Source organism: Clupea harengus, chromosome 12 (assembly GCF_900700415.2).
Source record: "Clupea harengus chromosome 12, Ch_v2.0.2, whole genome shotgun sequence".
In the NCBI taxonomy this organism is placed as follows: domain Eukaryota; kingdom Metazoa; phylum Chordata; class Actinopteri; order Clupeiformes; family Clupeidae; genus Clupea; species Clupea harengus.
The window spans coordinates 5,476,645-5,491,269 of record NC_045163.1 but is presented as its reverse complement, the minus strand read 5'-3'; the positions used below and the strand labels follow the sequence as shown (position 1 = coordinate 5,491,269).

The 14,625-nt window shown below is 42.9% G+C and overlaps 1 protein-coding gene across 1 annotated transcript in view; it reads left to right on the top strand.

Moving 5' to 3' along the window:
- Window positions 1-3,439: 3,439 nt before the first annotated feature.
- Window positions 3,440-14,625, top strand: part of LOC105890643 (splicing factor SWAP) — an 86,572-nt gene continuing 75,386 nt past the window's right edge. The window contains exons 1-5 of the mRNA XM_012816708.3: window positions 3,440-3,800; window positions 5,366-5,529; window positions 8,875-9,006; window positions 11,158-11,231; window positions 14,041-14,266. Coding sequence (XP_012672162.2) covers window positions 3,604-3,800; window positions 5,366-5,529; window positions 8,875-9,006; window positions 11,158-11,231; window positions 14,041-14,266 — 793 coding nt within the window. The 5' untranslated portion in view covers window positions 3,440-3,603. The remainder of the gene's footprint in view (window positions 3,801-5,365; window positions 5,530-8,874; window positions 9,007-11,157; window positions 11,232-14,040; window positions 14,267-14,625) is intronic.

Genomic DNA, 14,625 nt, shown 5'->3' with positions numbered 1-14,625 from the left:
ATGCTCCTCAGGGCTGCTGAGGGCGCTGTCTGTGATGAAGAATACTCTTTGCATGTTAACACTGTATACAGCTGGCAGCTCCTATTTACTCTTATTGATTATTATTTATGTCTGTCATTTGGTTGCAGCTGGCACGACTGCTGGCCTTCGTTGTTTGTGTCACAACACTGTCTAATTGCCAGGACCTTCGATGCATTTAACATAAAACATCACCACTGAGCCTAATGGTGCCCTCAGTGTCAGCCATGTAGAACAGGTTTTTCGACATTTGCAGAACACGAAAAAAAAACATAGTTTTTACATGGAGTTAGACAAGCAACTGGCTACAGGGATTTATTTGGCGCCCACATCTCTTCAATAATTTATGATGAAACTGTGATTTCCAGATCTTACAGTACACATGCAATTTCTTTTTTTTTTTTTTTCATTACACAGTGTGTCCTCAGAGATGATGGGTTGAGTCATTAGGAGCATGTTGTATCTCCAACTGGCTTAATTGCTTAGCCAGACATTTTTTTCACACACACACACACACACACACACACACACACACACATATTTCTCCAATAATGGCAGAGTGACGAAACAGTAAAGCTAAATCTGACAAACTCCACTCATCAACAGCAGCGATGCAGTCCACACATCTGACAAGGTACACCCACGTCAAAAGGTGAAAGTCTCATGCTTTTTCAATTCAAAGTCAGCTGGGAGATTTGTTAGCAAGTCTGGGACAATCTATCTAGGTCTTGTCAACACTGCAAGAGGCCCTATGAACTATGCCTTACTGGAAGAACTTACTGTGGTCATAACAAAAGTGTCAACATGAACATGATCCAACACGAGACTCTGTAACCTGTAACACATAGCATTCTGTGTATGATGGCAAGGGGAGGACAACCATATTCACCACAAAACAACATCCAGAAACCTCCATTGTGTGTTCATGAAGATAAGCGTGCAGGGTGATTAATTGCAAGCTCTTAGAGCTGACAAATACAAAGGCCACATAATTAAAGTTCTTCCATACAAAGTGCATGTAAAAAAGAATCACTTCCCAGCTCCCACTCTGAGTATAACTACATTAGTGACCCTCTCTAACACTTAGTTGAGAACTAAATTGTCTATAAAGCAATGGAGCGTATAGTACGGGTTTCACTACAAGTCTCTTTAGTGAAATCCTAAATTATGTTGAAAAGGTCAGTGTGTATGTTAGATAGTTCATTAGCGAGTGGAGGTGATTTGAAATATTTCTCTTGCTCTTTCACCATCTCATTCTGTGATTATTCTGCTTGATTTGTTCTTTTGCAAACTGAGGGGTGACTTGTAAGAAACTTCCTTTGAAAATGACATAACATAGTGGTTGGTTGGTAACATAGTGATTAGGCACTGAAATTGGAATATATTTGGCAATTTCTCCTGTAAGAATGACTTTGCAAATTAAATTTCCTCTCAGAAGAAAAATATGCTTTTGACATTTCCTGCAGCGTCCCCCATAGTCCTCCTGTCATTTTGACCTTTCTGTTCAATTGCCATGCATGTGTCTAATCAGAGGACAGTCAAGTAACTACACAGAAATGTCAAGTTGGTGAATAAATAATGAAGAAATGTATTGTACTGGATGACAGAATGGTATGAGCTTTTACTGTAGTCCAAAATCCCTACAAATGATCCCAATGAAATGTAGAAAGTACATTTTAATATTTGGAAGATGTTGGTTAGTGGCACATTCTGTTCACTGCTGAGTCTGTTTATTTTGATTACCCCCAGTTACATTTCTTCAGTTAAAACTACAACATGATAATCTAATCAGGCTAGTTCTAGCCACTCATCTCTCTCTCTCTGTGCCCTGCTCAGCCCATCACTTGAAAATGACTGAAGTCCTGAGGGCCAGAGACTCACTAGAAATACTCTAATTCTGTCCAGACTCTTCAATGAGCAGGGCTTATAGAAGCTTTTGTGGATGCATGTCCACATAAAGATGTATTTTGAACCCATTTGACACAACAAAAACAAATTACTGAAGCCTGAAGTAGAAAGAGATATACGGTTGACACACACTGAAACCTCTGCAGACTGTATGAATCCTGGCTGCACGGCTGCTCCTCCAGACATCTGTCCTTCATTCATGTGGGAAATGTTTCAGTGGTAGCATCAAAGTCGAATGTAAGCCATACCACCTTGCTCACACACTGTAAAGGTAACTGATTTGCCTGGGCCCTTAGCCCATCGTCATTTTTGCTATACAACCAGACAAAAACAGGCAGGTGAAAAAAAAAACATTGTCTTACCTTGAAATTATTCAATCTAGTTTTATAGATATAATAGAAATAGAGATAGAGATAGAGACCGATAGTTGAAAATCTAGATTGATTTATGGTTTGTGATGATGAACAAAACTGAGTCTTACAATATGCCTCAGATCCACACTGAATAATATCTGTACATGTAATGGCTATCTGTTTGGTTGCATACACATAAACTCCGATGTTGCCCAAGTTGTAAAGAGGAAGGAGTTCTGAAACACAAAATGTAGCTAGTTGTTGCAACACCAATAACGGTAGGCAACAAGGCACTGAAAAAGCCATCTTGCTAGCTGATATACATGGTGACTTCCTGCTGTTCTTTTAACTGGGTTTCGTGCCCAGACCACAACTACTACACAGTGAATAGCCTGCGTGATTAATTGGAGCAACAGGTCTGATCTGGTCTGGCTATCTCTCCTTCACATGACAGTGTCTCTCATCAAAATGAATTTGAGGGCATTGTAAAAACAGGTTACCTCCACAAACATATATACCCGTGAAACACAGTGAAAACCTGCATGTGGACCTAGTTGCTTTCCTTTGATGGACACCCAAATGACCTCAGTCAGATATATATCAGAGTTTTTAAGGCATTTATTTATTTCTATTTAAAAGTTTTAACATTGTAGCTCAGCTCACATGACCAATTGCCTGCGAAAAAGGCAGCAGCCTGAAAAGATGCTCGGAAACACCATAACATAAAACTTCATCCCATCGAGAACTGTCTGGAACACCTTATATTACACCGAAACACACACAGACAGAAGAGCTTTACTGTCGTCTATTCATAACTGTATCTCATTGACACAAACAAAGCTTTATGTTAGTCATCTTGTCTTGTAACTAGAGTAAACAAACTAGCATTTGACTGTGCAACTTCATTCTAGACTCTGATTGGTTATTGAGGCGATTAATTGTTTCGTTTCTAGGCCGCACATTCAATATCAAAATATAGCATGTAGCCTACAAATCCAAAAATATTGTTTCGTATTCCACCATAAATTCATGAATAAAATGTTTATCTCAATTTAATATATATGTGTGTTTATATTTGATCTCCAAACTGTTTTTTAAAACCCACAAATTGATGGGATGGGGAAATGATTGAATCTGCCGTTCACTTAAATACTCTGCTTTTACTCAGACAACCATGTTGGTTTCCTGTGTGCTCTCTGCAGTTTTGAAATCTAACTGGAGTAGTAAATTGTGTTGTCTTGGTGGAAATGAGAAAACTATAAGTGAGAACGTTTAACTACAGTGATTTGTCTAAGTTACATAGTCTAGTATCTTGAACTTTGGAATGTATCGACGCGGAGGCAGTAAGAAGGATAAGAATAACAAGCCTGCGAAGGAGGAGAGTGATAGCAGCAAGTATGCGGAGCTCCTGGTTTTTGGCTATGCCTGCAAGCTGTTCCGGGACGATGAGAGGGCTCACTTCCACGAACAGGACAAACACCTTATCCCATGGATGGGAGACAAGAACATCATGATTGATAGGTCGGTTGAACAAACTCACATGGATACATACCTAACCAACTTTGCCTTCCGAAGGGACCTCTTGGATTTCCTTTGCACCAGGCGCGGTTCCAGTGTAGCCAAAATTGTAGCTAGCTTGCTAACGTTAGCCCAATCAGTACCAAAGAGACAGAGGGACTGCGTCCACATCTATGTCTCTAACACAGTTTCGTTTTTAGCTGGAAGAAGACGAAGAAGCAGTAGCGTTAAGTGATCTAAAACATTATGGCAAGATGCACTGTCCTCCCACAGGACCGACTCTGTTTGCTAGCTAGTTAATGGTTTGCTACTATAACAGTTAGCTAAAGCCAGTTAGACAGCCTCATTTGCTGTAACTGTTATACCCCTTAATCACTGGCCGCAACTTGAAAGATGTAAGATTGTGCTTAAACATCACTTATGCATCTGTTGCAATGACCTGTGAAGGGTAGGCCTCGTGCATCTTGTCTCATGGAAGGAATTTGCTTTGGTCACAGCCACATTGAATAGAAGGTTTTATTTTGTTTTGAAAAACTCACGTGTTTAGCTGCAAATCACAGCAAATTCCTTCACATAAGACACTACTGTTGTGAAGCCTATGCCTGATCTAAGGTGGCTCTCCATTACAGTCACAATTCCCAAATATCTTTGTAAATATGCTTGAAGGAAGCCCCCCCACTCCCGCCTTATTGCTTGAGGTCAAACATCAGACTCTGGGTCTGAATGAACACAGTGTTGACTACTAATAAAATATTCTCTCATGAGCCACCGTAATCAGCATGGTGCTGTTTCCTGTTCCAAATGTGTATGTGTATGTCTCTCTATCACGTAATCAGACCTTATTTCCCCAGCAAGTATGGCTAAAGGGGTCCCTCCGGCCCCCCCATTTGCCAACCCATCTGCGCACTCCTCTCCAAGAGAACTGGAACGGAGAGGTGGGAAAAAGGAGCGAACGCAGGAAAATTTCGTCCATTTGGGTTCTTGCGGATAGGTATTTATGTGCTCGGGATTGTGTGGATGTTACCTCTTTTTTTTTCTAACAGTAATAAAAAGACAAAAATCGGAATGATGTTAGCGCTCTCAAGTTGTAAAGGGGTTCAAGGTGGAATGTTTTTTTGAACCATGTAAAGGTAAGAGGTGAGCCGTTTCTTCTTGTTTTGTTAGTTCTGTTGCTCTTATTTGCACTCAGAATAGGGACAACTGAGAAGGAAATAGTTTTGATTTCAGTCAAAATCCAGTTTCTAGAGCAGAACAGGTTGGCCTGTATGCATCAAGAAATGCTCCAGTAAGGCTTCTGGCCTTCTCTTCATCCAGGGATGTATACTGTCTTTGCTCTACAGTGTTGAAGGAGTAAAATGTCTTGTAGGAGAACGTAGCTTGTTTTTTTGTTTGTTTGTTTTTTCTTCTTTCTTTTGTTAACCACTTTTTCCATCTGTTCATCTCTTCATTTTGTCCAACGATCCAAATCCTTTATTTCATAGGGTCACCCAGAGCGGTGAGTATGTTCTGTGTGCTTGGCCGCCCAGTCGGCTTTCCATCACACTCTAACCATGCCCCTCACATTGCAGGTACGATGGGCGGGGTCACTTGCATGACCTTTCCGACTATGATGCAGATTCCTGGAACCTTGATTACCAGCTGTCTGAAGAAGAGGCCAGGATTGAAGCCCTTTGTGATGAGGAAAGATACTTGGCTCTTCACTCCGACCTTCTAGAGGAGGAGGCCAGACAAGGTGAGAGAGAGGGTGGGAACGAATGTATGGCAAGATGTTTTGTTTTTGTTGCACTTTGTCCAATGGAGTTTACTTCACAAAGAAGTTCTTGTGAATGAAGGTCAAGTTGGATATTAGCAGTGAGCGGTTCAGCAATGTAGGTGGCAGAGCAGCCAGGTGTATATGGTGGAGATCCTTGAATTGAAACCCAAGGTCCTGCTCTCTGAGTTTCAGCAGTCTTTCAGTCATAGTTACCAAGGCAATGGAGCATTACACTCTTTGCTGTTTTCTACATAGATGTTATTACAATTGTTACTAAAGTTACAATTTCTGTTTCTAATGCATGAGTACTCTAAGATCAAATGCATTGTTGCACCCAGTCAACAGAAAAGAAGTCCAGAATAAAGAATGCTGTGCAAAAGTAAACAATTCGATAAAAAAATAAAGATAAAGGATATTGACGGGGATGGCATAGGTTTAAATGCCCCTTTTCCATTGGCTGAGGAATGGGAGGAATCTAGTGACATTTCTCCACATTCTCCACATTTCTGTCGGGTGCCATTCAGTCCCAGCGCCCCCCAACCCTGCTCATGCCAGGGCTCCCCCAAACGTCCCATGCAGGCAATATTCGCTTGGCTCACCCCAGTGCGTCTGCCTGGGACTCCCGATGGCTTTACGCCGAGTTCTTTTGCCAGGTCAGTGATTAAGACCTACTTGACCCTGACGTTGATTTGTTCAAATAATCTAGCCCAGTCATTTTGGTTTATTTATTTGCGATCCCGTCTTTCTTATTGTCTCATAAGTATGATGATTACAAAATGTGAATGCGCTCTGGAATGTCAGCAGTTATCAGTGGATCTTAATTAGAGGGGTAACAGTCCATAGTGATTAAATGACCTGTCTCGTATAATAGAGCGGACCATTAAGCTGTGCATAGTGGAGAGAAGGGGATGAATAGTATCTCTATCACTATGCAGCAGGGTTGTGCACCAGTCATCACGGTCATTAACCCACTGCTCAAGAATGAACACACACACACACAGATCATGCCCTTCAGACAGATACTCAAGCCTGTTTTGTTTCAGCATGCCTCCATCGGTCTACATTAAGATCAGGTGAAACGTAATAAGCTTTATTGATTATGTTAAGTGTGGTTTTGTCCTTACTGCTCTTGTGCCAGCGCTTCAGTGATTGTGATGGAGAATGACACGGGCCCTGGCACCATAGAAGCGGATGTAGAATGGGCTGTGTGACACTGCCCATCATTCATACATCCAGACCCAACTCTTTAAAAACAGATGAGGTTTGCAGGTTGTCTCTTGTGTCAGGCAAGGGGAAGGTAGATGGGCTGTCTTTAGACTTCTGCACTCCCAACCACTGTACTACTCTGCCAAGGTCTCCAGAGAAGAAGATATGCATGAGTTATGCTCTCGAATACTGATTGTTTTTAGTTTTTTTTACTTGGAAAAAGCTGGTGGTTGGAAGTTTCCACTTGACTCATAGCCACTGAGGGGGGAATGTAAATAACAGTAGTTAACATTTGATAATACGATAAATAACAGTAGTTGACATTTGATATTCTGCTTCCATTTTCATGATCTTGCCAATCCCGAGCACACCAACTCTTTCCTGCTCCCACTGCTGTTTGGCAAGTTTGTGTCAGTTGTGTTCAACCTCTTCTTTTGGAAGTTGTTTACAAGAACAAGAACTAGTGTTAGACATTCAGTGTAAATCCCAGTATTTCAGGGTCATTGTACCTTGCCTCGATGAGCAAAGTAGAAAACCAAATTGGCCCTACCTGTTGTTACATTGCCTTGCTTATTTTAGTTTTTAGTTTGCCAGGAAACCCTGTCCATGTGTCCTTGGAGCACTTAGGGATTAGGACAGGCTATTTCCTGCCAACAGATACTGTTCTTGGTGTGCTGACTCAGTGCCTGTCTTTAAATAGGTGCTTGTTTAGGGACTACCGAACCATGGCCATTGCTTCATCTTCAGGTGTTTGGTAATATATCACTGATCAAAATGCACAGCCCTTTTTCTCAAGATAGATCAAGGACTTACACTGTGTGTTTAATCCTTTTCGAGAACTTCCTTGGACTCAGGCAGCTGTGTTACGTAAATACTATACGCCTGAAGTGAGTTCTCATTTATTATTGATGAAGAAAATGCACCGCCGCAGGGTTCTTCTAAGGACTTCTCAGCTTAGCTACCCCAGAGGATGCTTGTCACAATCTAGACAAAAAGCCTATCCATAAAAGATCGTCTGTGTTTGTTTTAATCCGTGAGAGCCTGGTCAAACATGAAATGCTTCACTTAACCTGACTATGTATTTATAATGGCTGTTATTTTATCTGCCATTAGCCACGGTCAGGTTCGTTTTGTTCAAACTGTTGAATCTTTGATTGAATGAAACATTCTGCTCAAGTCTGACTCTCAAAGGTTTCTTCGCCAGAAAAACACTGTATTTGTTGTGTACAATTTTCAAATAGCTTTGAGGGTTATCCTAGATCATCACTTGTATCTTAAACTGATACTAAAAGAGGTGAGGGAGTCTTAATGGGTTCACTTTGTGGAGACTTTAAAATGTGTGTACCTATGCATGCTTTCTCATTGCGACCTCTAGATGTCTGTCAAACGAGGTCTATAATTAGAGCTCAACCGATAAAAGGTTTTTAAGAGTGATACCGATTTTGTTATTTGATCATTTAAAAATCCAATAATGACATCAGACGATTCACTTTTCACAGAAACACCAAGATTTTCTCCAACTTTTTGTATAGTGATTCGAAGAGTTCTGATCAAGAGTTCTGCTCTCGTTTTTAGATAATACATTTGATAAGTATAGGTAGGTATGACAAACCATGGCATTAGCTAGCTTTCTGGCTAACTTACTTAACAACTGTCAGCTATATAGCCAGGGACCTTGTGGGATATGATGAGAGAAAATGACATGGCCTTTATTAATTTATTCAGTACAACTGCCTTACTTAACGTAATTAATAAATCAGCAATCAAGGTAGCCTCCATCACTCAACTAATGTTAATGCTAACATTTATATTGCTGTCAAATGTAAGCTATGGTGACTGATGTTACTCGCTTTTTTTGCTTTCCCTCACTTAATTAAAAAACATGGGTTGGCAGTTATAAACGCAGATACCAATTTATTGGTCAGGCTTTATTTATAATTCACTGTTGTTTCTCTTATGAGGAAAACGATGTCTGTTTATTATCTGTCTCAAAAAGATGCACTGTGATACACACAGAGAGGCTCTGTGTCTAAGAGTTGTGATTCTATTTATGTATTTACTATTTGTGTTTGTTTTGCCTAGTATTATAACAATATGTGTACATCTTATGTTTTTCAGAGGAGGAATACAAGCGCCTGACTGAGTCGTTGGCAGATGAGGGCACTTACACTGCTGTGGGTTACCGCTACAGTGCAGACTACTATGACCCCTCTCAACCCACGGAGGAGGAGGAGGCCAACAGGGAGGCTGGTGAGAGCGCATGGACCCACACCTGCACTCAGATGGCCATACACACGAGACATGGGGAATTTCTTCCTCTTAAATCCAGTTCCATTAACTGGAGGGACATGGGGCTGTGTAGTGGTGATTTAGAGGGTGGCAAGTGTGAAGACATGAGAGGAGGGATAGTAGTGACAGGTGGAGGAGGAGAAGAAGACGACAAGGGCAGGAGAGACGTTACAGCTGAACCTCCCATGTCTGCCTAACCCTCCTGTCTGTTTCTCTCTCTCTCTCTGTCTCTCGCTTGTACGCACAGCTCCACTTAAAAATATGCACCCACACACTCATATATATATCTCAATGGATTATAAACTTGACTACCATGTCTATTATGTAAATACTATTTCCAAAACCGAATTCTTAGTCTTTCTCTTTCTGTCTTTCACACTCATACACTGACAGACACCAAAATCTCTGTGTGATGAATGCTTAAGCAGTGGCGCTTCCTGGAAAGGGCCCCGGTTCTGTTCTGAAGCTGCAGGCTGGTAGCAGGCGTGGTGCTGTCGGCCCCTGAGCAGAATGAGAAGCAGATGCTCTGCTCTGCTCTGCTCTGCATGCACCAGCCCTCTCTCCATCTGCAGCTCGCTCTCCCCTTAGGCTTAACATTGCAAACCTTTCTCCGTTTGCCCAGCTATTACCCACGTATACCACAGTTGCGATGTACTCTCTCTCTCTGAGAGCTTACCTTCCGAAAGTAGTAGCTGCACTACCTGTGCACATCTCGCCTATGGCTCCAGCGAGAAGAGAATACTAACACGTTGTAGGTATACGGGACCAATCCAAAGGGTCTTTCCACTGTTGTGATTGAGTACGGGCTTCTGTTGCGATGAACAGTGCTGGCCCGAGCGCTAGCAGGCCACAAACCTTGTTGAATGTTCACCAAATTTGGCACAGATGATCTTGAGACAAAGCCAGATCAGATACATTTTTTTAATTTTCAAAACCGTTCTTCTATTACAGCCTATTGAGTTTGACAGCAAAGCCCCCAAACAGGAAGTCAGCTCATATCTAGGCATCTCATATTTAGGGTTTCCATGGCAACTTTGCCCTGCTGGGCTGTTTGGCCCCCTCATTGCTGCTTTCAGCTATATTGTTCATTAGGATGTATATTCACATGAAGGACATATAAACAGACCTGTCAATACCACTAGCTGCCCAGGCTATGCTCTATGTAGTTCAGTGGTCTTGGATGAAGCATCCAGCTTTCACAGTATAGCATCGGCAACTATATTACCAAAAGACACTAATTGGCATGCAAGCAAGCTTTTATCAATGCTTAGTGTACTGTTGTTGGTGTTCGCACATGTTTTAGGTAGTTAGCTTGCTAGTTGTCAACCAAAACTCCGTAGTGCTGCTGGGAGTCTGAATGGGATGAGCACATAGCAGGAGCTCATCTCACCATGAGTGGTCCTGGAACACAAGTGATCTATGTGATTGGCATCAGAGCCATCAGTGGGGGCCCTGGATAGTTAGCTCTGGAAGCCAAAAGCAGGCCACACTTTGGGCTCTTCATAAACTGATTTAATCAGCTCATGCAGGCCCCAGTGCAGTCATTGTGTGGTTTGGGATGAATGCAGATAATGGGGTTGAGAGGGGGTATGGAACAGTGTGAGACATTAGGGGCATGGGCAAGAGAGAGATGTTAGAAGCAGGACAGATGCTTTTTGCTGAAGTTGCCAGAGTTGGCATGAATGCACCAGTTGCCCTTATGCCAGAAAAAAGCTTCTACCCAGCCCATCTCCGCCTACCAGTGCAGACACAGCATGAAATTTTCATTCCCAGTTTCCAGCTGATCTAACACCCACTGTTGCTGACATAGGAATGGGTGTGTATTGAGTGTGCAACTGTGTGTGTGTGTGTGGCCTTATTGAATGTGTGTTTGTGTGGAACGGATAGGGCTTAGGTTAGATTGGTGGAGTCCCTAAATGAGGTTTGACGGGAACCGCTGGTGCTCAGAAAAAGGTTCCGGTAACTAAAAGTGAAGCCTTAAGTGCACGTGGAGTTCCAGGCGGTGGGGGAAGAAGCAGCGCCGCTGCCTCACGTCACGTCACACTGCCTGTTGTTGATTTTGTGTTTGTGTTCTGCTGTCTGGTCCTGATTGGTTGTGCCCTTCACCCGCAGAAGGGGAACAGGAGGACAGTGAAGAACCCTTCGTAGCCCCCCCTGGCCTCACCATCCCCCCTGATATGGAACTGGTAAGTACACACGCACTCACACACAGACATACATATACATCCACTTTAATATACTATATTTGAAACATTATTCTGTTGCTATTTTTGGTGTCAGGGTGGGCGATATGGACAAAAATTTCTATCATAGTATTTTCATCTGTTTGGACAGTATCTGTATCATCACAGTAGTTATCATCTAGAGTCGGTGCACTTAATACAATTTTATCTTTCCAGTTGCAAAAGCCCCAAAATTATGCAAAAGTATGTATTTTCAAAATAAACCTTTCAAAGCGTAAGATGATTCTTATTAACATTATACTCGTGGCTCAAAGAGTTTCTCTAAACGAACGGTTACAATAACACAATCACGACGAGGCCCCTAATTACTACCACAGTGTACTCTGTATGACGGTAAACTAAAACAGGAAACTAAAACTTCAGTGTAAATTCATCAAAATAGCTATTAGCCCTCAAAGTTCTGACCAGCCTGTTAACATTTTCCAGCTTGAGGGATGTCCTGGTGCATGTCACAATAGACATATGAAGACATACTTTAATCTTTCTACTTTTCATGTCTGACTGCAGCAAAAGCAGTCACACAAAATAACATTTAATTTAACATTAGCTCAGTGGTGTAGGCTAAGCTGTTGACAAACTTGATTGCTTACAGCAGCTTATAATGCTGTGCATTGCTAAATTAGTTACCCACGAAGCTGGCTAATGCCATGTTTATTAGCGGAAGACTGCTAACATCAATGATCGAGAAACCGTTCTCGATCTTTCTACCTAAATGACGCAATGGTAAACATATCAGCGACTCACAAGTATGTACAGTCTGCACATTGGAAATGGTTTAACCAGATGGGATACATTAAATAAATGTGAACTATGGGGTCTAGAAGGACCTCCACAGACACAGAGGAAGACTGGGAAAAGGGTTTTGTGGAGAATTTGAGAGGGGAGAGAGGGAGGAGCAAACACTGGCATGGCTTTACGCAAGAGACAGGTTATGTAACAACATCAGACTATATCGGTGTAAACGATATTGTCTCATCCTGTAGCTCGTTTGAAAATATATCGGTATATCTTATAAAGTTGATATACCGCCAAGTCCTGGAGGATGGGTGCCCCCAGTCTGCTTCAACCTCCCCACCGTCTCACCTTTCCTCATTGGCCCTTCCACCACACACACGCACACACACTCACACGCACACACGCACACGCACACCCAGAGCTGTACCCCTTTCATCTGCCAGCAGCTTATATGTGAGACTCCGGGTCTTTCATCTCTGCATGCTCTTGATTGGGAGCCTACTCATGCAGATATACACACACACACACATACATACATACATAAGCACGTACACACACAGACACATGATGCGTCATGAGTGGAATTCCGCAACTGTCTTTGTAGCTGGAGCAGTTCCCTTTGTTCTGCATCTTTTCTGGAGATCCCCCCTCCCTGTCACTACTTGCTGGGTCTCCCACTCCCCCTCTGCACTCCTCTCCCCCCCTGCGCTCCTCTCCGCTCCTCTCCTCTCCTCTCTTGTCCTTTACTATCATTTCATTTCTCTCCCTCCAGGCACCAGCTTTCTTCATTTCTTACCTGTGCATGTTTCCGTCTCTGTTCTTTTCTCTCTCATGTTTTCCTCTTTCCTCGACCAATGAGATTTGGGTTTGGGACACTAGCGAAACCTTCAGCAGTGGCAGCGTGATGCACCCAATTAGTTTTAAGCAGGTTAGGTTCTACAAATGCTCGCTCTGAATTATTTATCTCCCCTGCCTCTCTCTCTCTGTTTTTTTCATGGTGAGCCCCTGTCCTCCAGCCGCATCCTTACTGGTCTGACTGAGGAGACTCTCTATCTTTGTAATCACAAGTTTATTTGATGCTGAGGTGGATGACTCTCTTACCCCACCCTCCCTCCCTGTTCTCATCTCCCTCCTCTTTTCTTGGCCTTTTCTCTTTCCTTATCAGTCCCTAAGGCCATCAAGCCAATACGTTTGTCTTTATTTGAAACGGGCCGAGGCCAGCTTTGCATTTCAATTCGTAAATTATTTCCCATGCCAAGTCTATGTGCGTGTATGTTTGAATGTGTCTGAATTGATTTTCTGTCAAGGTAACCCCCCCCCCTCTCTATCTTTACTGCACCTCGAGCACAACTTATCACCAAGAACAACGTCAGAACAACCAGTTGGGCAACAAATCAAGCCTGAGCTCTATGTGATCATCATTTTGCCTGTCGCTCTCATGAGTTATTGTAAATGGGACGCCTTTAAAAGGTAGCATACTGTCTCACGGGCCCTTATTTGTGTCTCTCGCTGGATTTACGGGACACGAGCGCGGTCTATATTACAGAGAATGCCTCCCTGCGTGCTCTAGCTGAGGTATCTGGATCAGACAAGGCACGAGTTGTGAGTGATGAATACTGCATGCAGCAGCTGCTGCCGCGGTCTTTCAATTTAAGTTACCTTAGGTCGGACTGCATTTTCTATGTAGTGCAGAACGGCATCACAGAGCCATTACAAGCTACCATGTCAGCCACTCGATGCCACCTGCATCTCCTTATGCATGCATGCACACACACACACACACACACGCGCACACACGCACACACACTCTCTCTCACGTTAGACAGGGGGGAATCAGTGAGATGAGTCCTGGTCAGTCACTAGTCAATGGAAGCATTTTTGTGACATTTTACGGGTCAGACGGGTAAACGTAGCTCAAATCTTAAGCAGTTGGCCTATATCGTCATTCTATAAGAGTTTATACTTTTCAAAAAGCACCCAATAGCATTTTGTGTTCTTCATTCTCTTTCCCCTGCAGCCAGCAACCATAAAGACCCACGCCATCATTGAGCGCACTGCCAACTTTGTGTGCAAGCAAGGTGCCCAGTTTGAGATTGTGCTGAAAGCCAAGCAGTCAAGGAACTCCCAGTTTGACTTCCTGTGCTTCGACCACTACCTGAACCCCTACTACAGGCACATCCTTCGCGCCATGAAGGAGAGCCGCTACGTACCCATCTCTGACAAAAAGCAAGCTAAACAGCAGGGTAGGATTCAAATCACACTCCACATGCACATAGTCTCCCATTTCCATACTTTATGCACACATACTCTCTCACTCTCTCACTAATACAATCACACACACACTCACACACACACAATCACTCTCTCTCCCTCACACTCTCACTCTCTCCCTCTCTCCCTCACACTCTCATACTCTCTCTCTCTCACGCACACCACTAGAAGACTTCCTGAGGTCATCAGATGTTAACAAGCCGTAATATGTTCCATGAGACAGGAACAAATGACTCTGCACTCTGAAACAACACTGTGATTAGTGATGTGTACTCTTTCTGCAAGCTTAGATTTAGAGGCCCTCTTTATCATCAAAGGTCTAATGGTGTCC